The 25,389-nt window shown below is 61.2% G+C and overlaps 2 protein-coding genes across 2 annotated transcripts; one reads left to right on the top strand and one right to left on the bottom strand.

Annotated features, from left to right (window-relative positions):
- On the top strand, positions 1 to 11,810 carry PTPDC1 (protein tyrosine phosphatase domain containing 1). The gene is given in 16 exon segments (XM_078874947.1): positions 1 to 1,068; positions 4,340 to 4,511; positions 5,504 to 5,584; positions 6,074 to 6,192; positions 6,451 to 6,588; positions 6,999 to 7,177; positions 7,179 to 7,291; positions 7,667 to 7,765; positions 7,917 to 8,063; positions 8,113 to 8,335; positions 8,337 to 8,546; positions 8,548 to 9,198; positions 9,594 to 9,794; positions 10,338 to 10,448; positions 10,754 to 10,884; positions 11,670 to 11,810. Coding segments are annotated over 15 exon segments (3,090 nt in total). The 5' UTR covers positions 1 to 551; the 3' UTR covers positions 10,883 to 10,884; positions 11,670 to 11,810.
- A 506-nt stretch (positions 11,811 to 12,316) lies between these two features.
- ISY1 (ISY1 spliceosome associated protein) lies at positions 12,317 to 25,342 on the bottom strand. Its single transcript, XM_078874946.1, has 11 exons — positions 25,253 to 25,342; positions 24,259 to 24,281; positions 21,250 to 21,301; positions 20,089 to 20,154; positions 19,321 to 19,363; positions 17,910 to 18,022; positions 17,239 to 17,356; positions 16,539 to 16,661; positions 13,832 to 13,956; positions 13,622 to 13,717; positions 12,317 to 12,871 (listed from the first exon to the last, which is right to left on the bottom strand). Exons 1-11 carry the CDS (start codon positions 25,253 to 25,255, stop codon positions 12,764 to 12,766), a joined length of 870 nt encoding a protein of 289 aa, XP_078731072.1. The 5' UTR covers positions 25,256 to 25,342; the 3' UTR covers positions 12,317 to 12,763.
- Positions 25,343 to 25,389: the final 47 nt, after the last annotated feature.

The raw sequence follows: 25,389 nt of genomic DNA, 5'->3' as shown, positions 1-25,389 counted from the left end.
GGGGTTGAATGTCGGGAGGGAGGTGAAGGGCTTGGACAACGCTTGAGTCCGCTCAGCCGTCAGAGGCTCTGGCAGACTGGTTGTGTGGCCCAGGGGACGGTCGCTCCCGTACCACGAGCAGCACCAGCCGGCAAGCACCTGCAGACACACATACCACCCCGTACAGACAGAGACACCTACAACACCTGCAGACACACATACCACCCCGTACAGACAGAGACACCTACAACACCTGCAGACACACATACCACCCCATACAGACAGAGACACCTGCAACCACCTGCAGACACACATACCACCCCGTACAGACAGAGACACCTACAACACCTGCAGACACACATACCACCCCGTACAGACAGAGACACCTGCAACCACCTGCAGACACACATACCACCCCATACAGACAGAGACACCTACAACACCTGCAGACACACATTAAGGCAAGTGCTGTTAGCAAGCACCTATTGAGACCGGCACAGCGCTCGCGCGCACACACAACACTCGCACGCCACGCACCTCACGCCACGCACCTCACGCCACGCACCTCACGCATGGATCCACGCGATCACGGCGCCGCCCCACGGAGGCCCCCGTCCCCGGGCCGCGCCGGCCCCCAGGGCCGCGGGCGCGAGGCCGCCCGCTCCATCCTCAAGCGCGTCGTCTCCCGCTCCGACGACGGCCGCGGCACGGGCTCCCGGGGGCGTCGGCCCCGGGCGCCGGTGCGCAAGGCGGCCTCCCTGCACGGCCACCTGGACCGGGCGGCGACGGCGGCGGCGGCGGCGCCCCCGGCCCCGCGCTCGCCCTCCCCGCTGCTGCGGGTCGAGTCGCCCGGGAGCCCCTCGGGCGGCCGGCGGCGCCGGCTCTCGGTGTTCGACTCGCTGGCGACGGCGCTGCAGCGGCGCCGGCACTCGGCGTCGGAGGCGCTGCAGAGGATCTTCACGCGGCGCCGCAGCAGCTCGGCCGTGCGGGCGCTATCACGCAGCTCGCACCAGCTGCTGGCGGCCGTGGCGGCCGGCAGCAGCTCGCGGGGGGGGGCAGCGCGGGACACCGGCGACTTGGGTTCCTCAAGTGTGTGTCCGTGTCTCGAGAGAGAGTGTGTGTGTGTGTGTGTCTCGAGTGTGTGTGTGTCTCGAATGTGTGTGTCTCTAGAGAGAGCGTGTGTGTCTCTAGAGAGTGTGTGTCTCAAGAGAGTGTGTGTGTCTGTAGGAGTGTCTGTGTCTATAGGAGTGTGTGTGTCTGTAGGAGTGTGTGTGTGTGTCTCGAGAGAGTGTGTGTGTCGAGTGTGTGTGTCGCTAGAGAGTGTGTGTGTGTCGCTAGAGAGTGTCCGTCTCTCTCGAGTGTGTGTCGCTATAGGAGTGTGTGTGTCTGTAGGAGTGTGTGTCGCTAGAGAGTGTGTGTGTCTCAAGAAAGAGTGTGTGTGTGTCTGTAGGAGTGTGTGTGTGTCTCGAGTGTGTGTGTCTAAAGAGAGTGTGTGTGTGTCTCGAGTGTGTGTGTCGCTAGAGAGTGTGTGTCTCGAGTGTGTGTGTGTGTCTAAAGAGAGTGTGTGTGTGTGTCTCAAGTGTGTGTGTCTAAAGAGAGTGTGTGTGTGTGTCTCGAGTGTGTGTGTCGCTATAGGAGTGTGTGTGTGCCACTGGAGTGTGTCTCGCTTTATGTAAGATGCACGCAGCCCCCCCCCCCCCCCCTTGTTGTGTGTGTCGCGGTGCTCGTGCTGTCGTATCGTCATTGTCTCTGTCGCTGTCACGTCGCGCTGCCTTCGCTACGCTGCAGTGGTTGTGATGCAGCTTGTGTGCGTGAGTGCCACGCTCGGGTGGCCGTGTTTCCACGTGGTGGTGCTGTCGTGCCACTGTGCGGTAGCGAGGCGAGTCGCGCTGCTGTAAGTACCACGTTTATTGAATTGAGCAAGGTTATTGTGTTATACGAGCTTGGGAGGGGGGGGGGATTGGTTGATTGAAGGGGATTCCAAAGTGGAGCGGTGTGACACACGACGAGGAAAGAGAAGTGAGGTGACCTGCAGTGTGGTGAACGAGTGGGTGGGTGAGTGCGTGAGTGGGTGGGTGAGTGCGTGGGTGGGTGGGTGAGTGCGTGGGTGGGTGGGTGAGTGGGTGGGTGAGTGGGTGGGTGGGTGAGTGCGTGAGTGGGTGGGTGAGTGCGTGGGTGGGTGGGTGAGTGCGTGGGTGGGTGGGTGAGTGGGTGATTGCGTGGGTGGGTGGGTGAGTGGGTGGGTGATTGCGTGGGTGGGTGGGTGAGTGGGTGGGTGATTGCGTGGGTGGGTGGGTGAGTGGGTGGGTGGGTGAGTGGGTGGGTGATTGCGTGGGTGGGTGGGTGAGTGGGTGGGTGAGTGGGTGGGTGATTGCGTGGGTGGGTGGGTGAGTGGGTGGGTGAGTGGGTGGGTGATTGCGTGGGTGGGTGGGTGAGTGGGTGGGTGGGTGCGTGGGTGGGTGGGTGAGTGGGTGGGTGAGTGGGTGGGTGGGTGAGTGGGTGGGTGATTGCGTGGGTGGGTGGGTGAGTGGGTGGGTGATTGCGTGGGTGGGTGGGTGAGTGGGTGGGTGAGTGGGTGGGTGATTGCGTGGGTGGGTGGGTGAGTGGGTGGGTGGGTGAGTGGGTGGGTGAGTGGGTGGGTGGGTGAGTGGGTGGGTGATTGCGTGGGTGGGTGGGTGAGTGGGTGGGTGCGTGAGTGGGTGGGTGAGTGGGTGGGTGATTGCGTGGGTGGGTGGGTGAGTGGGTGGGTGGGTGAGTGGGTGGGTGATTGCGTCGGTGGGTGGGTGAGTGGGTGGGTGGGTGAGTGGGTGGGTGATTGCGTGGGTGGGTGGGTGAGTGGGTGGGTGGGTGGGTGGGTGTGTGAGTGGGTGGGTGAGTGCGTGAGTGGGTGAGTGTGTGGGTGGGTGGGTGAGTGGGTGGGTGATTGCGTGGGTGGGTGGGTGAGTGGGTGGGTGGGTGCGTGAGTGGGTGGGTGGGTGCGTGAGTGGGTGGGTGAGTGGGTGGGTGGGTGATTGCGTGGGTGGGTGGGTGAGTGGGTGGGTGGGTGAGTGGGTGGGTGATTGCGTGGGTGAGTGGGTGGGTGGGTGAGTGGGTGGGTGAGTGGGTGGGTGGGTGGGTGAGTGGGTGGGTGGGTGAGTGGGTGGGTGATTGCGTGGGTGGGTGGGTGATTGCGTGGGTGGGTGGGTGAGTGGGTGGGTGAGTGGGTGGGTGATTGCGTGGGTGGGTGGGTGATTGGGTGGGTGGGTGATTGCGTGGGTGGGTGGGTGAGTGGGTGGGTGGGTGCGTGAGTGGGTGGGTGAGTGCGTGAGTGGGTGGGTGGGTGCGTGAGTGTGTGGGTGGGTGAGTGGGTGGGTGGGTGGGTGGGTGGGTGAGTGGGTGGGTGGGTGGGTGAGTGGGTGGGTGGGTGGGTGGATGAGTGGGTGGGTGGGTGGGTGGGTGAGTGGGTGGGTGGGTGGGTGGGTGAGTGGGTGGGTGGGTGAGTGGGTGGGTGGTTGGGTGAGTGGGTGGGTGGGTGCGTGAGTGGGTGGGTGGGTGAGTGGGTGGGTGGGTGGGTGGGTGAGTGGGTGGGTGGGTGAGTGGGTGGGTGGGTGGGTGAGTGGGTGGGTGAGTGGGTGGGTGAGTGGGTGGGTGAGTGGGTGGGTGGGTGGGTGAGTGGGTGGGTGAGTGGGTGGGTGAGTGGGTGGGTGGGTGAGTGGGTGGGTGAGTGGGTGGGTGGGTGAGTGCGTGGGTGGGTGAGTGCGTGGGTGGGTGGGTGGGTGGGTGGGTGAGTGGGTGGGTGGGTGGGTGAGTGGGTGGGTGGGTGGGTGCGTGGGTGGGTGGGTGGGTGAGTGGGTGGGTGGGTGGGTGGGTGAGTGGGTGGGTGGGTGGGTGGGTGGGTGGGTGAGTGGGTGGGTGGGTGGGTGGGTGAGTGGGTGGGTGGGTGGGTGAGTGGGTGGGTGGGTGGGTGGGTGAGTGGGTGGGTGGGTGGGTGAGTGGGTGGGTGGGTGAGTGGGTGGGTGAGTGGGTGGGTGAGTGGGTGGGTGGGTGAGTGGGTGGGTGGGTGAGTGGGTGGGTGGGTGGGTGAGTGGGTGGGTGGGTGAGTGAGTGGGTGGGTGGGTGGGTGAGTGGGTGGGTGGGTGGGTGGGTGAGTGGGTGGGTGAGTGGGTGGGTGGGTGGGTGAGTGGGTGGGTGAGTGGGTGGGTGAGTGCGTGGGTGAGTGCGTGGGTGTGCGGGTGAGTGAGTGTGCTGTTGTGACCTGGTTGCGGTTGTTGCACACGGTGTGGTGGATGAGACGAAGCAGTCTCGGCTGACCGGTGTACGTTGGTGCGGCGGCGGTAACAGCGGTGGGGGGGGGGTGGGGGCGGTGTTGTCACCCTGGCAGGTTCCGCACGGCGCCCGACGGCCAAGTACACGAAGGTGGGCGAGCGCTTGCGCCACGTGATCCCGGGACCCGTGCAGTGCTCCGTAGCGTGCGGGGGCCGCGCCTGCAAGTACGAGAATCCGTCCCGCCTGCGCGCCGACGAGCAGGCCGTGCGTGGGGTGTACTCCTCCTGGTGGGAGCGCCACGCGCGCGCACGCACGCACGCACGTGTACAGAGGCACACGCACACACGTGTACAGAGGCGCACGCACGCACGTGGACAGAGGCGCACGCACGCGTACGCACAGACACGCTCGCACAGACACATACAACGTACGCTCGCATACAGACACGCGCACTCATGCGCACGCACGTACAGACACGCAAATGTGCAACAGCAACAACAACACCCAATCTTCTCATTAACACAGCCGCTGCTGCGAGAGCCGTCTCACATTGGCATGCTGATCTCTAATCTCTAGCAATACAATAGCCGCTTCTTCAGCACCGTAGTCGTGAGGTCTATCAGCTCTCCGATCTTACATTTACATGCAAATTCCATCTCTGGCCCCGCCCACTTACCCTTGGCTTGCACCCATCTCAAACCTCTATACCCTCTTGCTGCAGCAGCTCTACCGCTATATTTCTCCTGCCTCAGCAGTTCACCTGCTGTATGTTTTCACCTGAAGACGATTGCTTGCGTTGCGATCGAAACGTCGTGATTTTACCGAAAGACCCAGAGAGTATGAACAGCCGCCATTCACCACAAAGTGACGGTGACGTCACTACGGCGCCTGTGCCAGGCCAGGTGCACTTTGAGGCCACGTGACGTGTCGAAGGCTCGCGAATAGGAGGTCACGAGATGGACCCAGGTGTGGGTGGCCAGCATCACGCTCGGCCACAATAGCACACGCACTCTGGCAGTGGCATGTACAAAGTCAGAGATCCCCCGTATAGCCTTTACAGATTATTTGGGCAAGTGCTGTTAGCGGGTAGCACCTATGAAGGCCGGCTCCGCACACGAGGAGGTTGTGTGGCCACCACCACGCTCAGCCGCAGGGGCACACGCACTCTCTCGCAGCGGCGTGCGCACACACACACACACTCGCAAAAACGATGGCACGCGCGGGGTGGCTGCGCTGGCGTGTGACCGTGTGCGCGCGCTGTGACCCCGTGCGACGTCAGGGTCACCGAGAACATCCTGGCCATGGCTCGCCCGTCCACGGAGACCATCGAGAAGTACGACGTCATCGAGCAGTTCAAGAGGTGCGGGGGCGGGGCGGGGGGGGGCACGGAGGGTCAGGGGGCGCAGGCGCGCTATTGGGACCCAGGGATGGGGGGTGGGTTAGGCGGTCAATGGGTGGGTAAGGGAGTACAACCGGCACACTTGCATGGCGGGGAGATGAAGGGGGCGTGGCGCTGGCCATGCACCCCCTCCTGCGCCGTGCTGACCTTCATCGATGGTGCACGGTGGGGTGTTTGTCTTTGTGTGTGCAGTCTGCGTATCAGCACGGTGGGGTGTTTGTCTTTGTGTGTGCAGTCTGGGTATCAGCACGGTGGGGTGTTTGTCTTTGTGTGTGCAGTCTGGGTATCAGCACGGTGGGGTGTTTGTCTTTGTGTGTGCAGTCTGGGTATCAGCACGGTGGGGTGTTTGTCTTTGTGTGTGCAGTCTGGGTATCAGCACGGTGGGGTGTTTGTCTTTGTGTGTGCAGTCTGGGTATCAGCACGGTGGGGTGTTTGTCTTTGTGTGTGCAGTCTGGGTATCAGCACGGTGATTAACCTGCAGTGGCCGGGGGAGCACGCGAGCTGCGGCTTCCCCCTGGAGGAGGAGAGCGGCTTCACCTACCTGCCTCGCGTCTTCATGGACAACAACAGTGGGCGCTCGTCCGCACGCGCACGCACTCTACACAGATCCCGGTGGACTCGGCTGCGATTTCAAAAACTCTGTTCCTGTGTCCCCCACCGTTTCCCTTGGGCCGTTTGTGAAAAGTGAGGATTGTGTTGCTTTTTTGTAAAATGTTCTGCAAGGACCGGAGTTGAGAAACACTGCCCCCGACAGAGAACACAGGCTCGCTTTAACGGACCGGCGTGCCCAGCTTGTTTGCGTAACTCTCTCCCTTTTGCCTTCGCAGTCTATTTCTACAACTTCTGCTGGAAGGACTATGGCGTGGCGTCGCTCACCACCATCCTCGACATGGTCAAGGTCATCACCTTTGCCCTGCAGGAGGGGAAGGTGGCGATCCACTGCCACGCCGGCTTGGGGCGCACCGGTGGGCGCCAGACGGCAACGCGGCGCCAGTTCGCCAGACGGCAACCCGAGTTCGATCCCCGCTGTTGCCAGCCAACGTCAGTGACGGATACCTGAAGCGGTCCTCCATTTCCACTCGGGCCTGGGCCTCATCGAGGTTGACGCTACTTGAGTAGCTGGTGCAGTGTGTGAAACATCAGAACTGGAAAGACAAAGGCGGCAGGGCATGGTGCTGGCCACCCACCCCCTCGTATTCCGTGCCTGCCTTCATAGGGGCTCGCTAACAGCACTTGCCCCAACGGGCTGTGTAATGACAACCTGGTGCGGCGGGTTCGCCGGTGTGAGTGGGAATCAGCCCTAATCACTGCGCCACCACTCTCCCCCCCTCACCCCTCACCCCTCACCCCCCCCCGCCACCCCCATACAACGCAGGTGTGCTGATCGCGTGCTACCTGGTGTTTGCGGGGCGCATGCACCCGGACCAGGCCATCCTGTACGTGCGCGCACGCCGCCCCAACGCGGTGCAGACGCGCGGCCAGCTGCTGTGCGTGCGCGAGTTCGCTCAGTTCCTGGCGCCCCTCCGCTCCGTCTTCAGCTGCATGGCCTGGGCCCCCCCCCGCCGAGCCCCTCACGCCGGGCCCCGCCTGGCCCGCCCCCACGCCCTACCGGGCCCCGCCGGTCACGCTCTCGCAGTACCTCATCCGCCAGAGGCACCTGCTGCACGGGTGGGTACGCTGGTGGTGCTGGCGGTGGCGGTGGTGGTGGCGAGGGTTGGCACGCGGGGAGGGTGGTGGTTGTGTTGGCACAGGTCTCCGTCGCTCACTTCCTCCTTTAATCCCCCTTCTTAATGCAATTCTCTCTCCATCGGCCTCATTCCATTCCTCCGTCTACGCCTCTGTCTCTTCCTGCATTGCTTCTTTACAACCTTTCTTCTGTCGCTCCGCCCTATACTAACCCCCTCCCTCCCAATGTCCGAATCTTTTTTATTGTGTCCGCATCATTGTCTGCGTGTCCTTGGGTTAATATCTGTGCTTCTGCATCCTTGTCTTTGTCCTTATCCGTGTGTCCGTGTGTCCGTGTGTCCCTGTTCTCGAGCGCAGCTATGAGGCCCGACGCCTGAAGCACGTGCCCAAGATCGTGCACCTGGTTTGCCACCTACTGACGCAGATCGCCAACAATGCATGCCCTCCCACACACGGGTGCGTGACCACCGCACAGACACCGCACCTCCACCGTACCGCACCACGCACACCGTGCCTCCTCCAACACGCGACACCACTCGCCGCGCGACCGCACCGCCACACTCCGCGGTGACGTCCGGGCGATGTCGTGCCGTGGCTGCGGCGGCAGGGACGGCGGCTCGGACTCGTCGGACGGCGAGGTGGAGGTGCCCGACCTGACGGCGGAGATCGAGAAGACGGTCTCCCAGCTGGCGCTGCTCTGCTTCGAGCCCGACGCCGCGCTGCTTCCTGACTCCGCAGACGAGGAGGAGGAGGAGGGGGAGGAGGGGGAGGAGGAGGAGGGGGAGGAGGGGGAGGAGGAGGAGGAGGGGGCGGGGGGGGCCCGCGGACCCCGGCGGCCACGGCACCCTGGCCCCCCGGTGGCCTCGGGGCGGCCGCACCGCGGCGGGCGCCCGGCGGCCCGGCCCGCGCAGGTTCAGCTACAGCGACTCGGACCTGAGGAGGGCGGGCGCCGGCGAGGGCCCGCGGGAGGCAGGCCCCGCGAGCCCGGCGGGGGAGCCCCGCTTTGCCGCCGGGGTCCCCCCCCCGGCCGGGCGGCCCCACGGAGCCGGGAGGGGCGGCGGGAGAGCGGACGGCGGGGCGCCGGCGCGAGGACGGCGAGCGCGGCGTGGCCGGCGGGAGGTGCGGCGGGAGGGGCGGCGGAGCCGACCCCCGCACGCTGTTCTACCAACGGCTGGGCGACGGCGCCTCCGGGACGGCGGACCCCCCTCTCGTCGCGGTGCCGCCGCTCCCTCGGGACCCCCCCCCCGCCGATCGTGCTGCACAGCCCCAGCGACGAGTCGCAGCCCGAGGAGGGGGACGGCGTTCGCGTCGGACCGTCGGGTCCCGCCGCCGGGCCCGCCGGGAGGTCCGCGGTGGCGACGGCGTCCGAGGGCGAGGAAGAGGAGGTGGCGCCGGGTGGGGAGGTGGCGACCGTGCCAGAAGACGGGACCCGGCGCCGCTATGGCGGCGGCGGCGGCGCCGGCAGGGCGGACGACGCGACGCCGCCCGGCCCCTCTGGCGGGGCCCACCGTCGGACCGGCGGGGCGCGGCAACCGGCGCCCAACGGCACGTGCGTGCCGGAGCGGGAGGGCCGGGAGTCTCTGCCCCGGCGGCAAGAGCAGCAGAAACGGTGGCAGCAGCAGCAGCAGCAGGAGCAGCGGAGGAGGGTGAGGAGGCACCAGCGCCGGAGCCCGTCGCCCAGGGAGGCGGTGACGCGAGCGGACACGCCACCGGGGTTGCGCGGTGGCACCGGGGGGGGCGCCCGGGCCTCGGAGGGGAGCGAGGGGGAGGGGGACGGGCCCTCGGTGGGGGGGAGAGGGGGGCCCCGCCGGCTGGAGGTGGCGCAGGCGCTGGCAGAGGAGACGCCAGAGCCGGGGTGTGCGCTGTGGGAGAGGGTGGCTGCGTGGCAGGTGGGCGGGTGTAACAGTGAGTGTGCACGGTGTAGCGGTCAGCGCGCTGCGCTACGAACCCAGCGACCCGAGTTCGATGCCCGCTCACAGTCGACACCCAGTGACGATTATCTGAACCGGTTCTTGGCCTCCCCTAGGTCGACTCAGCCTTAAATGAGTACCTGGTGCAATGCGTAAATATCGCAAAGGCGGTCGGGTGTGGTGTTGCATAGGTGCCCGCTAATGGCACTTGCCCCAAAAGTCTGTGAAGGCTACATGGGGTGGCAGGTGGGCGGGCAGGAGGATATTTGCCATTATTCCCATGTGCCCTGTGCGTGTGCCGTGCGTGTGCCGTGCGTGTGTGCCGCGTGCCACGTGCGTCGTCGTCGCCGTCGTCGCCACGCATGCCGCTGCAGCGGGATCTGAACTGGCGCGAGGGAGCGTGGGAGCGGCTGTGCGGCGAGCGCCGCCCGGCCGTGCTCGCCGCTCTCATGTTCTCGTGGCTGGAGCAGCTGCGCGAGCCGGCGCTGGGCCCCGCCGACCTGGAGCGCCTGCACGAGGCGGGCGGCGCCCGCGGGGTCTGCCCCGCCACGCGGGCGCTGCAGGCTCTCAGCAAGGTGCCGCCACGCGCGTCCGTACGCACGCACGCATACCACGTGCACGCACGCATACCACGTGCACGCACGCATACCACGTGCAATAATACGTGCACGCACGCACGCATACCACGTGCACGCACGCATACCGTGTGCACGTGACGTGCGTCGAGACGTATTCGCACACACGCGCACATGCATGCATACATACTCGTGTGTATCAGGTCAAGCAGTTTATTCCAGGTGAAGCGCATCGAGCTGTGGCGACCCAGCCGCTTCTCAAGCAGGGACATTTTATAAACGCGACTAATCATTAATATTAATAAACAAACAACCACATCAAACTATTTTACCAGTTCCCAGGTCTCCCTTAGGTCGACTAAACCTGAAATGAGTACCCAGTGCGATGTGCAAACATCGCCACTCGGGAGACAAAGGCTGCCGGGCGTGGTGCTACCGCCCACCCCCTCGTGTGCCGTGCCGGCCTTCATAGGTGCTCGCTAACAACACTTGCCCCAGCAGTCTGTTCAGGCTATCGGGGGGGTCTTTGTCTTTGGTCCCCAGGGCCAGGAGCAGACGGTGCTGTGCGTGATGGACTGTGTCGCCGGGCTGGGGCCGCTGCCTCCACAGCTGGAGGACGCGCTGCTGGGTCGAGTGGCACGCGCGCTCACGCAGGTGCGGGTCGGTGGGGGATGAATGAATGGGGAGTGACACACGGAGAGGGACACGGGGTCACGAGGCGCGACGCACGGAGCGCCGCGGTGCTGGGTGGGTGGGGGGGTAATATGGGGAGTGATGCAAGGGACAACACAGGGAGTGACACATGGGGGTGACATGGAGCAGTGGGTGGCAGAGGGCAACAGAGGGAAGGGACTGAGGATGACACGAGGGCTCTTGACACGGCGAGAGTGACGGAAGGGCAAACGACACGGGGAGAGTGCCGCACGCGGTGACGCGGTGGCCCCTCTGTCATCCCGCAGGTCGGCCTGGGAGGCTCCGGTGGGGAAGAGGAGGAGGGGGAGGAGGCCGTGGCGGGGGCCCTGAGGGCCCTGCTGGGGCCGCTGCTGGTGGAGCGCAGAGGAGAGGCGGCGGTGCGGCGGCGGCGCTAGCGGCACGAACCCCCACCCCCCCCCCACCACCACCAACCCCTGCTCCCCTAATGTCGGGAGTGGTGGAGTGTTGTGGGCCAGGAGATGGGACCCCGGGTGTGTGGCCAACACCAGTGAAGATGATCTGAACCGGTCCTGGGCCTCCCCTAGGTCGACTCGGCCTCAAATGAGTATCTGATGCGGAGTGTAAAATCGCCACTTGAGAGACGTAGGCGGTTGGTTGGACGTGGTGCTGGCCACCCACTCTCTCGTGTGCCGTGCCGGCCTTTATAGGTGCTTGCTTAGCACTTGCCCCCAGCTGTCTATTGAGGTTATATGGGGGATCTTTGTCTTTCTTTGGTGTGGCGTTGTGAATACCAGTGCATATCTGTGTGTGGCAAGTGGTTAGTGCACTAAACTTCAAACCTCAACAGCCGAGTTTTAGATTCCAACCATTGTATCAGAACTGGTCCCGGGCCTCACCTAGATTGACTCAGCCTTAAATGAGTACCTGGTGCAGTGTATACACGTCAGCACTGGGGAGACAATAGTGGCTTGGCGTGGTGCCACTTGCTCGGTGCTCGCAGCAACGGTCTGAAAGATCAGGAAGGGGATCCGTGTGTCAACGTGCTTGTGTGTGTCAATCTGCTTGTGTCTGTGTGCTTGTGTGCGTCTGTGTGCTTGTGTCAATCTGCTTGTGTCTGTGTGCTTGTGTCAATCTGCTTGTGTGTCTGTGCTTGTGTGTGTCTGTGCTTGTGTGTGTCTGTGTGCTTGTGTTTCAGTGTGCTTGTTGGTGTGCGTGCTTTAGGGTGTTTGATGTCAATGTGGAGCAGCGGTTTGGGCATTGCGCCACAAATGCAAGCACCCGTTGGATTCCAGACCACGGCCAACTCCAGCGGCAAGCAAGAGCCACACGGCTCTGTGGGCCCAGCCCTTCGCCGGACTGCACCGACCGGCGGTGATCAAGTCTCGTCACACAACCCTCTTGACCGACACGGTGTGGGGAGACCTTCACCCAGCAGTGGATTGATCAAGGGCTGTACAGTGTATTTATTTTGTAATTGCCGGTGTCTCAGTGCGTACCGTTATGTACGTGTATCACAGCGTCTGCGGTCGCGTGTTTTGGCACACGCGCGTGCCATCGTGCTCCCGTTAGATTGTGAGCGTCCGCGAGGTCGATTCCAGGCCACGGCAAACATCGGCGACGAGCTAAATCACAGCCTGTCCCGAGCACGCAAATCGGTTGTAAAGGAGTACCCTGCGCGATGTGTAAACATCGGCATTAGGGAGACAAAGGTGGCCGGGCGTGGTGCCGTTCACGCCAACCCGTCACGCGCGCCCGTTCATAGGTGCTCCCTAACAGCACTTGCCCCGACAGCCTTCTGAAGGCTATACGGGGGACTTTGTGAGCGTCAGTTGCCGGGCTCGGCCTGCAGAATGGGAGCCCGAGTGTGGTTGGCGGGGGCACGTCAGTGGCGCCCGTGTCGTTATTCATTTGTCGTCCGCTCGTGAATATTCCCAACGCTGGGAGCGAAAATAAAAGCGATAGCGAAGCGACGGCGAGTCTGACTCAACACCGCGGGACGCAAACACCACGCAGACACGGCGGTACGTGCGGCAGACACGGCGGTACGTGCGGCAGACACGGCGGTACGTGCGGCAGACACGGCGGTACGTGCGGCAGACACGGCGGTACGTGCGGCAGACACGGCGGTACGTGCGGCAGACACGGCGGTACGTGCGGCAGACACGGCGGTACGTGCGGCGGACACGGTTGCACCCAAGCACTCGACAGGACACACGAGGAACGTGACGCCCGCCACGAATTAATGTGAAGCTTTATTACAAAAACGTGGGCGGCTGCCCGGGTTATGTACACGCGGGGTCGGCGGCGGCGGCCGCCTACAGGCCCAGCAGGCAGCGAGCCTCCTGGCTCTGCGCCTGCAGCGTCTCGCTGGCGTACTTGGCCAGCAGCTCCATCTTCCTGCGCTGGAGCAGCGCCTCCTCCACCTGTGCAGCGTGGGGGAGCGGCGTGGGGGAGCGGCGTGGGGGGGCGGCGTGGGGGGGCGGTGTGGGGGAGCGGCGTGGGGGAGCGGCGTGGGGGAGCGGCGTGGGGGAGCGGCGTGGGGGGGCGGCGTGGGGGGGCGGTGTGGGGGAGTGGTTAGCGCGCTGCGCCATGATCTGGTGACCCGAGTTCGATTCACGCTCACGGCCAATGCCAGTGACTTATCTAAATGTCTTGGGCCTCTCCTAGGTCGACTCAAATGATTACTTCGTGCGATGCGTAAACATCGCTACTGGGGAAACAAATGCGTGTGGACGCGGTGCTGGCCACCACCCACCCCCTCGTGTGCCGTGGCAGCCTTCACAGCTGCTCAGTCTGTTAAGGCGATATGGGTACGTTTGTCTTTATTTCGACATGGCAAACACATGCATGGAACATGTTGGTGAATGGGTCCACCGGACGAGCCATATCGTCTCATCCATACAGTGGTGGTCAACCACCACCTCACTGCCGGTCTCAACAACAGACTATCTCGCCGACTCAACTACTCATTCACTCACCCATTCACTCAACCATTCACTTACCCACCCATTCACTCATGCACCAACTAATTCACACACCGACCCACTCATTTACTGACCCACCAACTCATTCACACACCCACCCACTCATTCACACAACCACTCATTTATGCACTCACCCCCCCATTCACCCATACCCTCGGATTCACTCACACACACACCCAGGGCCCTCACCTCCTTCTGTGTGGGCACCGGGACGTGAGCGATGAAGTGCTGCTGCTGCTTGTCACGCGTCTCCCCGCCACTGCCCTCTTCCTCCTCCTCATCCGACTGGGGGGGGCAGCACATGGGATGTATGGAGCAAGGTTACCACCGAAATGCCGCCGCTGCTTCGGTTACCATGGCGACGCCGATCACGACGGAAACTCGTCACCCGCCGCTCACCTCGCCTCTCGTCACCGCGTAGATGTCGTCCTCCTCCTCCTCCTGCGCCGCGGCCGCCTTGTCCCCGCCAGCGGCCGCTCGGGCCTCCCGCTCCTCGCGCCAGCGCGCCACCGCCTGCGCGACCACTGCGGCAACCGCGCGCAACGCAAACGCTCTGCCAACCGCCACCTCGCACATGGGGCCGGCACCGCAACGAGCGCCGATCGTTCACGCGGTAGTCAACGCCACGCCCGTTGGCCCCCACCGTGCCACAAGGTGTCCATCTGTCAAACGTCTAAAGTTTCTCAAGTGCGCGGCGCAGGACCGAGTTCGACGGTGATCGGTCGAAGCGTGTCGGTGACCACTTGTGGGAACCAAATTGAGGCGAGGCTGCCAATGAAGGTCAGCGCTGCGAGTGAGGGCCGATGGTGACGGTAAGAAAAGGTGGCGAGGCTTGGTGCTGGTATGAGAGGCTGATGGCGAGGCTGTCGGTGACTGCGTGTCGGTGAGGTCTACTGGCGAGGCTACTGGCTAGAGGGCTGGGGGTGAGTGTGAGTGCTGGGGGTGAGTGCTGGGGGTGAGTGTGAGTGCTGGGGGTGAGTGCAAGTGCTGGGGGTGAGTGCTGGGGGTGAGTGTGAGTGCTGGGGGTGAGTGTGAGTGCTGGGGGTGAGTGTGAGTGCTGGGGGTGAGTGTGAGTGCTGGGGGTGAGTGTGAGTGCTGGGGGTGAGTGTGAGTGCTGGGGGTGAGTGTGAGTGCTGGGGGTGAGTGTGAGGGCTGGGGGTGAGTGTGAGTGCTGGGGGTGAGTGCTGGGGGTGAGTGTGAGTGCTGGGGGTGAGTGCGAGTGCTGGGGGTGAGTGCTGGGGGTGAGTGTGAGTGCTGGGGGTGAGTGTGAGTGCTGGGGGTGAGTGTGAGTGCTGGGGGTGAGTGTGAGTGCTGGGGGTGAGTGTGAGTGCTGGGGGTGAGTGTGAGTGCTGGGGGTGAGTGTGAGTGCTGGGGGTGAGTGAGTGCGAGTGCTGGGGGTGAGTGCTGGGGGTGAGTGCTGGGGGTGAGTGCTGGGGGTGAGTGCTGGGGGTGAGTGCTGGGGGTGAGTGAGTGCTGGGGGTGAGTGTGAGTGCTGGGGGTGAGTGTTGGGGGTGAGTGCTGGGGGTGAGTGAGTGCTGGGGGTGAGTGCGAGGGCTGGGGGTGAGTGTGAGTGCTGGGGGTGAGTGCTGGGGGTGAGTGAGTGCTGGGGGTGAGTGTGAGGACTGGGGGTGAGTGCGAGTGCTGGGGGTGAGTGCGAGTGCTGGGGGTGAGTGCGAGTGCTGGGGGTGAGTGCTGGGGGTGAGTGCTGGGGGTGAGTGCTGGGGGTGAGTGAGTGCTGGGGGTGAGTGTGAGTGCTGGGGGTGAGTGCTGGGGGTGAGTGCTGGGGGTGAGTGAGTGCTGGGGGTGAGTGCGAGGGCTGGGGGTGAGTGTGAGTGCTGGGGGTGAGTGCTGGGGGTGAGTGCTGGGGGTGAGGGTGAGTGCTGGGGGTGAGTGTGAGGGCTGGGGGTGAGTGCGAGTGCTGGGGGTGAGTGCTGGGGGTGAGTGTGAGTGCTGGGGGTGAGTGTGAGTGCTGCGGGTGAGTGCTGGGAGTGAGTGCTGGGGGTGAGTGTGAGTGCTGGGGGTGAGTGTGAGGGCTGGGGGTGAGTGCGAGTGCTGGGGGTGAGTGCTGGGGGTGAGTGTGAGTGCTGGGGGTGAGTGTGAGTGCTGCGGGTGAGTGCTGGGAGTGAGTGCTGGGGGTGAGTGCTGGGGGTGAGTGCTGGGGGTGAGTGCTGGGGGTGAGTGCTGAGGGTGAGTGCTGGGGGTGAGTGTGAGTGCTGGGGGTGAGTGAGTGCTGGGGGTGAGTGTGAGTGCTGGGGGTGAGTGTGAGTGCTGGGGGTGAGTGTGAGTGCTGGGGGTGAGTGAGTGCTGGGGGTGAGTGCGAGTGCTGGGGGTGAGTGCTGGGGGTGAGTGCTGGGGGTGAGTGCTGGGGGTGAGTGCTGGGGGTGAGTGAGTGCTGGGGGTGAGTGTGAGTGCTGGGGGTGAGTGTTGGGGGTGAGTGCTGGGGGTGAGTGAGTGCTGGGGGTGAGTGCGAGGGCTGGGGGTGAGTGTGAGTGCTGGGGGTGAGTGCTGGGGGTGAGTGAGTGCTGGGGGTGAGTGTGAGGGCTGGGGGTGAGTGCGAGTGCTGGGGGTGAGTGCGAGTGCTGGGGGTGAGTGCGAGTGCTGGGGGTGAGTGCTGGGGGTGAGTGCTGGGGGTGAGTGTGAGTGCTGGGGGTGAGTGCTGGGGGTGAGTGCTGGGGGTGAGTGAGTGCTGGGGGTGAGTGCGAGGGCTGGGGGTGAGTGTGAGTGCTGGGGGTGAGTGCTGGGGGTGAGTGCTGGGGGTGAGGGTGAGTGCTGGGGGTGAGTGTGAGGGCTGGGGGTGAGTGCGAGTGCTGGGGGTGAGTGCTGGGGGTGAGTGTGAGTGCTGGGGGTGAGTGTGAGTGCTGCGGGTGAGTGCTGGGAGTGAGTGCTGGGGGTGAGTGTGAGTGCTGGGGGTGAGTGCTGAGGGTGAGTGCTGGGGGTGAGTGCTGGGGGTGAGTGTGAGTGCTGGGGGTGAGTGTGAGTGCTGGGGGTGAGTGTGAGTGCTGGGGGTGAGTGCTGGGGGTGAGTGTGAGTGCTGGGGGTGAGTGCGAGTGCTGGGGGTGAGTGCGAGTGCTGGTGAGCGCAAGACGGCACACACGCCTCTCCTCACCCTCCTTCTCGAGCGCCTGCTCGAGTGGCACCAGCACGCCGTCGTCCTCGTCGCGGTAGCCGTAGTAGTCGGCGTCGATGTCCTTCATGAGCTCCCCACGCGTCTTGCGGGGGGCCTTCAGGGCTGGGGGGGGGGGCACACGGTCATCACTGCTGACTCGGCGTCCACTCATTCGGTCGTGTCGCACGGCAGTGCCGGCCATCTCGCGCACGAGCGTCGGTGTGGCGAATGGAGTCTTGTGTGTCTCGGGGAAATGGTGACGTCGTGGTTAGTGCAACTGCACTACGAACATGACGACCCGGGTTCGATTCCCGCTCATGGACAATAACAGTGGCGAAAATCGGAACCGGTCCTGGGCCTCCCCGTGGTAGACTCAGCATTAAATGCGGAGTGTAAACATCGTCACTGGGGAGACGAAGGAGGCCGGGCGTGGTGCTGGCCACCCACGCTCTCGTGCGCCGCTCCAGCCTTCATAGGTGCTCACTGACAGTAATTGCCCCAACAGTCTGTTAAATGCTATACGGGTAATCTTTGTCTGTATGTGTTTTTACATCTTTGTGTCTGTGTGTTATGTGTCTGTGTGTCATCTGGCTCGGCAGCTGTAGAACCTCGGTACATCGTATTTCCTCTAAGTCCATTGTACGCTTGTGTGGTTTTCTGGTTGTGCGGTTGTGCGGTTGTGGTTGCCTGCGCCACTCACGCTCCTGGTCAAAGAGCTCGCGGACTCCGGGTAGCTCGCGAGCTGCCCCAAAGTACTTGTAGCCACGGTTCCCCGGGACCTCCTTCCCCTCGTGGTCCAGCATCTTGGGACCGATCCTCTGGAGAGTGGGACCAGAGGGAGCGCAGCGTCAACACCAACAGTAACAATAATGCAGATTGATCACGGATCTTTGTGTTAGGCCACGATCTGGCCAAATATACATGATCACAACCAGAGATCATAATCAGCCATGGTCAATCTACTGCTGGATAAACGCCTCCCCAAGCCACGGCCGCCACCTCCCACGATCACACATTCCATCCAGGACCTGAGCGTGGGACTGCTCTTACCGCTCCATCTTCACGGTAGACGTCTGGTAGAGCCAACCCGACACAGCCAAAAATATTCAATGTCGTGTGTATACACGCGTCTAACTGTGTGTCGATTGTTGTTCCAGGACAATTCTCACTGCAAAATGTAGGAATATAGAGATACGTGGTAACGCAATTATGAAACCCTACAAGATAATAATAATGCTCTCCCGTGTTTTATCTTGTTGTATGACACGTCGCTTGGCATGATGTCCGACGGTTTCCCACCACCGCCCGGCATCGTGCGGAGCAGCGGCGGTTGTAACACCGTGTGTAGTGCGGTGTTGCGGCGGCGCGTACCCCGTAGTCGGGTCCTCCCAGCTCCAGGATTCGTGCCTCCCAGTGGCCTTTCTCGCGTAGCAGCTTGTTGATCTCATCGTTGAGGTCGCGGATCCGGAATTCGCCCAGACCCGCTGCTCGCAGAGAGGCAGACGCACAGGGAAGATGGCGTGACGTCAGCACAGAGGTGCACGCTCGCACCACCACCAACAACGGTGGCTGCCATTCGCCGCTGAGCGGCGGCGACATCGCCAGAGCGCTTGTGCCAGGATAGGTGCGCATTGAGGCCCACCACCTATACATATACTCACACACACCTATTTGCAAAAACCTCCACAATCACACCCACAAGTACACACACACCCAAAGAGATAGATGCCCCGTGAAACCAACACTGACTTTTGGGGCAAATGCTTTGGCCGGCAACTATGAACGCTGGGCATGGCGCAAAAGAGTGTGGTGTGGCTAATACCACGTCTGGTCGCCTTTGTCTCACCAATGCTGATGTTTACACATGGCACTTGGGACTCATTTAACCTACAGGAGGCCAGAGGCTGGTTCAGACACTTGTCACCGATGTGGTCGTGAGCGGGAATCGAACTCGGGTTGCCGGGTTTGTGGCGCAGCGCGCTAACCGCCACGCCACCGCACCCCAACACACACAGGCACATGGACTGGCACAGCTACAGGCACGTGGAACCAACGTGCATGCCAGCACCCACACCGGCTCACAGGGTTGCTCAACGACATCCAGTTAACTGCTAATCGTTTTCAGAATCTGTTATCGGTTCTGAAAGTCGGAAATCAGTAACCATTTCCAGTGGAATATTACTTTATATTTACAAAGTGCCTTTGTTCAAGGTGCTTGACAAAATAAGATTTAGATGGTAGTTGCATGCAAGTGGTGAGGAATGGGTGACCACGATAGAGGGGTGCGTACGGGGTTAGTCGACGGAAGAAACGGAGGGGCGGGGGGAGGAAAGAGAATGGGCAATTTCATGAATGAATGCACTGAGTGGCATGAGCTGCCGATTGTGATTCAACTTTGGCGATACCAATTTATGCTTCTGGGTGTATAGAGGTGGAGGGGACTTAAGACTAGCACAATCTGCCATGGCAGGAGTAGGAATTGAACCTGGATCCTCTGCCTTGCCAGTCCAGTGCTGGTAACCACTACTCTGCTGCGGCACCTGCCTTAGTTTCTCAGTTGAAAAGCTAAACATGTTGTGTTTACTGCTGTGTGGAAAACCAGTATTTACCATTTCGATTCTACGTGACTTTACCGAAAGAACCAAGAAGACAGTATTTACCGGGTAATTGTTTTTTCATGCAATTACCAGTAATACAATAAAAACACGGCTTCGACAACGCTACCAGCTCTCACCAAGACCCCAGCAATGCACCCCCCCCCATCCCCACCACCCCCACTCACCATTCTGGATCTGGGCAACCTTCTTGGAGATTTCGCTGATGATCTGGGCAGACGGGGAAAAGAGGGCAGGAGGGTCACCGGCTGGTCGCGCAACAGACGTCAACGGCCTTGCTTGGGGCACGGCGCTCAATCCTGCAGCTCGATAACGACGCCCTTTACCCAGGAAATCCTCCCTTGAGATTCAAGGCTTGTTCCGTAGAGGGTCCTGCTACATCAGGATGAGTGGCCAATTCCATCCAAGTTTGCCTCCCGTTTGGGAGGAAACCGAATAACCTCGGAGAAGCTCGCCACACATGTGAAGGACAGAGACCGAAAGCTGCAAAGCCAAGACCGCACTCCTGTGCTGCCACCTGCTGGACTGACCACCTAACAGCCCAGCAAGTTAGGGTGCCTCGCAAATCTTGACGTGATCCACCAACCCTCACCTCCAAAGTGCTGGATCACGAGCGTGGCACGGCTTCTCACCCCCACCCCCCCCAGCATCGAGAGCTGTTCCCCCAGCGATCTGTGTGCTGTCGACTCCCTGCCTATGACCGCTTCTGTGCAGCACCTCGAGATGCATTCCCATTTAGGTGCAGTAGTCGTACAGCCCTGCATCAATCCACTGCTGGACGAGGTCCTCCCCAAACCGCGCTTGCCGTGGAGGTCGTTTTGACCATACTTCGTTATACTGGTCGAAATGGGCTGGAGCACAGTCGTGGCAGCTATGACGCTGAATACACCCACTGTGCAAACCATGACCCCGCGCTCAGCTTCCCATGACCTCACCTGCCGTCGCCATTTCTCAGACTTCTGCAGATCCTCGCACTCCGACGCCAAGTACGGCCTCCGCTCCTGCCAATGGCACACGCATGCACACACGCACGCACACACGCACGCACACACGCACACACGGACGCACGTAGGCCCATGGGTCCTGGGATCCGAAGTCTCTTCATATCAAGTTCAGTTTCATCCTATTTGTCATAATGTTGATCCCAGTACACCTTAAGCAACGGTCTTGGACGGACGTGCTTTGTAGCCGGTTGGAGACCATCGTAAAAAGGTAGTGTTTTGAGAATTTTAATAAAAGGTTTTGTTCGGTTAAGTTGTAACAAGTTTAAATAAGGGAGTGTCTCGCTACTGCCCTATTGTTTTGTCACAACAGATGCCAACACGGCCGGTGGCGTGCTTGGAATGGGCCCTGCTGCGAGGAATGAATGGAAGCCCCCTCTACAATTTCTCTCTTTGTGACCCGATATAATTAGGCGATAACAGCTGCGCTTGTGAGGAGGATGGGAAAGGACCGAATGCCGAGATGGGCGATGGGAGTGGTCTCCACAAATGCAGCGACCGAGGGGAAGAGTGATGGTGCAAGGAGACTGTCAGGATAGATCTATGGGGGTCTCTGTGCGAGTCTGTGGGTCTCTGTGCGAGTCTGTGGGTCTCTGTGCGAGTCTGTGGGTCTCTGTGCGAGTCTGTGGGTCTCTGTGCGAGTCTGTGGGTCTCTGTGCGAGTCTGTGGGTCTCTGTGCGAGTCTGTGGGTCTCTGTGCGAGTCTGTGGGTCTCTGTGCGAGTCTGTGGGTCTCTGTGCGAGTCTGTGGGTCTCTGTGCGAGTCTGTGGGTCTCTGTGCGAGTCTAATGCCAGATGGTGCAGGGAGACCGTCAGGGCGGATCCTAGAGGGCACTGTGCATCTACTGTGAAGCAGCTGCAGAATCTGGCGGGGGGCAGAAGCGTTGGTAGAGATGAGGGGCGATGGCATCAATGCCTTTTTTCGTGGACCGGTGCTTGGGCTCCGATGCAGTTGCTCCACCTGCATACAGGTGGCTTCAGGTGAAAGTGTACGGCTCCTTCGTGAAAAGGAGCCACACGGCCGGTGTCAAACAAAAAAATCCCCGCAAAATGGATCGGCTCGATTCCCAACGGCTTGTGGGAATGGGGTCGCCTACCTTCACCTTCCCTTCCTCCAGCTGCGCCTGGCGGAAGCGCGCCAGCGCCGTCCTGCAGCGACATAGCAGTGGGGAGGGAGCAGTGTGAGAAGCAACCACAATACAACTACCGTACAACACAAACGTGGATTTTAAATAGCATCTAAATACGACCTCATAGACGAGGTGCGGAAACGGGGCTGGACAGAAAGCCTCGGTTTCTGTAGCGCAGAGTGTGTGGAGGGGTAGTGGAGTGGGATGAGAGGTAGGAGTGTGTGTGGAGGGGTAGTGGAGTGGGATGAGAGGTAGGAGTGTGTGTGGAGGGGTAGTGGAGTGGGATGAGAGGTAGGAGTGCATGTGGAGGGGGAGTGGAGTGAGATGAGAGGTAGGAGTGCGTGTGGAGGGGGAGAGGAGTGAGATGAGAGATGAGAGGTAGGAGTGCGTGTGAAGGGGTAGTGGAGTGAGATGAGAGGTAGGAGTGCGTGTGGAGGGGTAGTGGAGTGAGATGAGAGGTAGGAGTGCGTGTGGAGGGGGAGCGGAGTGAGATGAGAGGTAGGAGTGTGTGTGGAGGGGTAGTGGAGTGAGATGAGAGGTAGGAGTGCGTGTGGAGGGGTAGTGGAGTTAGATGAGAGGTAGAAGTGCGTGTGGAGGGGTAGTGGTGTGAGATGAGAGGTAGGAGTGCGTGTGGAGGGGTAGTGGAGTGAGATGAGAGGTAAAAGTGCGTGTGGAGGGGTAGTGGAGTGAGATGAGAGGTAGGAGTGCGTGTGGAGGGGGAGCGGAGTGAGATGAGAGGTAGGAGTGCGTGTGGAGGGGTAGTGGAGTGAGATGAGAGGTAGGAGTGTGTGTGGAGGGGGAGTGGAGTGAGATGAGAGGTAAGAGTGCGTGTGAAGGGGTAGTGGAGTGAGATGAGAGGTAGGAGTGCGTGTGGAGGGGTAGTGGAGTGAGATGAGAGGTAGGAGTGCGTGTGGAGGGGTAGTGGAGTTAGATGAGAGGTAGGAGTGCGTGTGGAGGAGGAGCGGAGTGAGATGAGAGGTAGGAGTGTGTGTGGAGGGGGAGTGGAGTGAGATGAGAGGTAGGAGTGCGTGTGGAGGGGTAGTGGAGTGGGATGAGAGGTAGGAGTGCATGTGGAGGGGGAGTGGAGTGAGATGAGAGGTCGGAGTGGGTGTGGAGGGGTAGTGGAGTGAGATGAGAGGTAGGAGTGCGTGTGGAGGGGTAGTGGAGTGAGATGAGAGGTAGGAGTGCGTGTGGAGGGGGAGTGGAGTGAGATGAGAGGTAGGAGTGTGTGTGGAGGGGGAGTGGAGTGAGATGAGAGGTAGGAGTGCGTGTGGAGGGGGAGTGGAGTGAGATGAGAGGTAGGAGTGCGTGTGGAGGGGTAGTGGAGTGAGATGAGAGGTAGGAGTGCATGTGGAGGGGGAGTGGAGTGAGATGAGAGGTAGGAGTGTGTGTGGAGGGGTAGTGGAGTGAGATGAGAGGTAGGAGTGTGTGTGGAGGGGGAGTGGAGTGAGATGAGAGGTAGGAGTGCGTGTGGAGGGGGAGTGGAGTGAGATGAGAGGTAGGAGTGCGTGTGGAGGGGTAGTGGAGTGAGATGAGAGGTAGGAGTGCGTGTGGAGGGGTAGTGGAGTGAGATGAGAGGTAGGAGTGCGTGTGGAGGGGTAGTGGAGTGAGATGAGAGGTAGGAGTGTGTGTGGAGGGGGAGTGGAGTGAGATGAGAGGTAGGAGTGCGTGTGGAGGGGGAGTGGAGTGAGATGAGAGGTAGGAGTGCGTGTGGAGGGGTAGTGGAGTGAGATGAGAGGTAGGAGTGCGTGTGGAGGGGTAGTGGAGTGAGATGAGAGGTAGGAGTGCGTGTGGAGGGGTAGTGGAGTGAGATGAGAGGTAGGAGTGTGTGTGGAGGGGGAGTGGAGTGAGATGAGAGGTAGGAGTGTGTGTGGAGGGGTAGTGGAGTGAGATGAGCGGTAGGAGTGCGTGTGGAGGGGTAGTGGAGTGGGATGAGAGGTAGGAGTGTGTGTGGAGGGGTAGTGGAGTGAGATGAGAGGTAGGAGTGCGTGTGGACGGGTTAGTGGAGTGAGATGAGAGGTAGGAGTGTGTGTGGAGGGGTAGTGGAGTGAGATGAGAGGTCGGAGTGCGTGTGGAGGGGTAGTGGAGTGAGATGAGAGGTAGGAGTGCATGTGGAGGGGGAGTGGAGTGAGATGAGAGGTAGGAGTGTGTGTGGAGGGGTAGTGGAGTGAGATGAGAGGTAGGAGTGTGTGTGGAGGGGGAGTGGAGTGAGATGAGAGGTAGGAGTGCGTGTGGAGGGGGAGTGGAGTGAGATGAGAGGTAGGAGTGCGTGTGGAGGGGTAGTGGAGTGAGATGAGAGGTAGGAGTGCGTGTGGAGGGGTAGTGGAGTGAGATGAGAGGTAGGAGTGCGTGTGGAGGGGTAGTGGAGTGAGATGAGAGGTAGGAGTGTGTGTGGAGGGGGAGTGGAGTGAGATGAGAGGTAGGAGTGTGTGTGGAGGGGTAGTGGAGTGAGATGAGCGGTAGGAGTGCGTGTGGAGGGGTAGTGGAGTGGGATGAGAGGTAGGAGTGTGTGTGGAGGGGTAGTGGAGTGAGATGAGAGGTAGGAGTGCGTGTGGACGGGTTAGTGGAGTGAGATGAGAGGTAGGAGTGTGTGTGGAGGGGTAGTGGAGTGAGATGAGAGGTCGGAGTGCGTGTGGAGGGGTAGTGGAGTGAGATGAGAGGTAGGAGTGCATGTGGAGGGGGAGTGGAGTGAGTGCGTGTGGAGGGGTAGTGGAGTGAGATGAGAGGTAGGAGTGCGTGTGGAGGGGGAGCGGAGTGAGATGAGGATCTTGAAGTCAGTGATCGCGATGTTGAAGTTGATCTGAAATGAGAGTGGGAGCCGGTGGTGGGAGCGATCGGAGTGTTGGGATGACGTGCTATCGTTCACGGCGAGGGGTCTAGCGGTAACGTATGGCTCAAGTGGAGATAGAAGCGGCAATACAATTACAGAGTGGCACAAACGGAGGCTGTAGGTGCAGAGCAGGGGTTGGGACTCACATCGCTTTCTCCGCATTGCGAGCCTGCACGAGGAAGAGGGGACGGGGGCACAGGGAGAGTGTCAGGGGAACAGTCTAAGCACGTCTTCTTGGTTATTTCGGTAAAGTCACGTAGAAGACAAATAATAAAATAATAAAAATAAAACAATAAAAATAATTATCATGACGTTTCGGCCACAACGCAAGCAGCCGTCCTCAGGTGAAGAGGCCGAAACGTCGTGAGAATTATTTTATTATGTTTTATTTTTATTATTTTATTACTTCCCTTCTACGTGACTTTACCGAAAGAACCAAGAAGATGAATCCCTGCAGTCACGAAAGCTTTAAATCGAAATTTAACAGCCTAAGCACGGCCACGGAGTTGTGACCACAAGCGACACGAAGACCCACAACATCCACTCACTCATCCCAACAGTTGCCCCATGAGACAGTCTTATGGGGCAACTGTTGGCGAGCAGTATTGAGTGTGGCCAGCACCAAGCCGAGGCCCATTTTGTCTCCCTGGTGCTGAAATACCGCACTAGTTACTCATTTAAGGCCGAGTCGACCTACAGGAGGCACAGGAACGGTTTCGATATTCGTTATCGATTATGGGTTGTGAGCGCGACTCGAACTCGTTCGTGAATCCGTGCGTTAACCACTACGACAGTACTGCTCCCCACACGCCAACATCTACAGTAACATCTGGGGATACGGAGGGGGGGGGGTAAAGGGAGACACGGGGAGTCCTGAGTCCTGGGATCGGGGGACCGCATGGCCAGTGAGCCACGGGGGACCACGGGGGGCTGGAGGGACACGCACACAGGGACCTGGGATCACGGGGACACAGGGGAGACAGCGGGGGATCGAGGGAAACAAACATGGAGACACAGGGCGGCACACCGAGACACAAGCGGGGACTACACGGGGGTCCCTTGGGGTCACGTGGGGGTCCCTTGGGGGCCACGTGGGGGTCCCTTGGGGGCCACGTGGGGTCCCCGATCCCCCACTGTCACCATGGTTGCAGCGAGCGCTCTTCGATCTCAGCGACCACAGGCCGCGCTTCCGGTACGTGGCTACCACAATCCCTCGCGGCACCGGAAATGCTGCCCCCCCCCCCCCGACTCCCCTTGCCTGCAAAGGGTCAATGGCT

Source organism: Lampetra fluviatilis, chromosome 40 (genome assembly GCF_964198595.1).
Source record: "Lampetra fluviatilis chromosome 40, kcLamFluv1.1, whole genome shotgun sequence".
Classification (NCBI taxonomy): Eukaryota; Metazoa; Chordata; class Hyperoartia; order Petromyzontiformes; family Petromyzontidae; genus Lampetra; species Lampetra fluviatilis.
This window is presented reverse-complemented; position numbering and strand designations above follow the sequence as displayed.

Bases quoted from the DNA above. Each gene is read 5' to 3' on its own strand.
- ISY1 (XM_078874946.1), bottom strand. The intron at 18,023-19,320 runs GTGAGTGGGGGT...CTCTGCGAGCAG, and splicing joins GGTTGCCCAGATCCAGAATG to CGGGTCTGGGCGAATTCCGG. The intron at 13,718-13,831 runs GTGAGCGGCGGG...TGCCCCCCCCAG, and splicing joins ACGCGGTGACGAGAGGCGAG to TCGGATGAGGAGGAGGAAGA.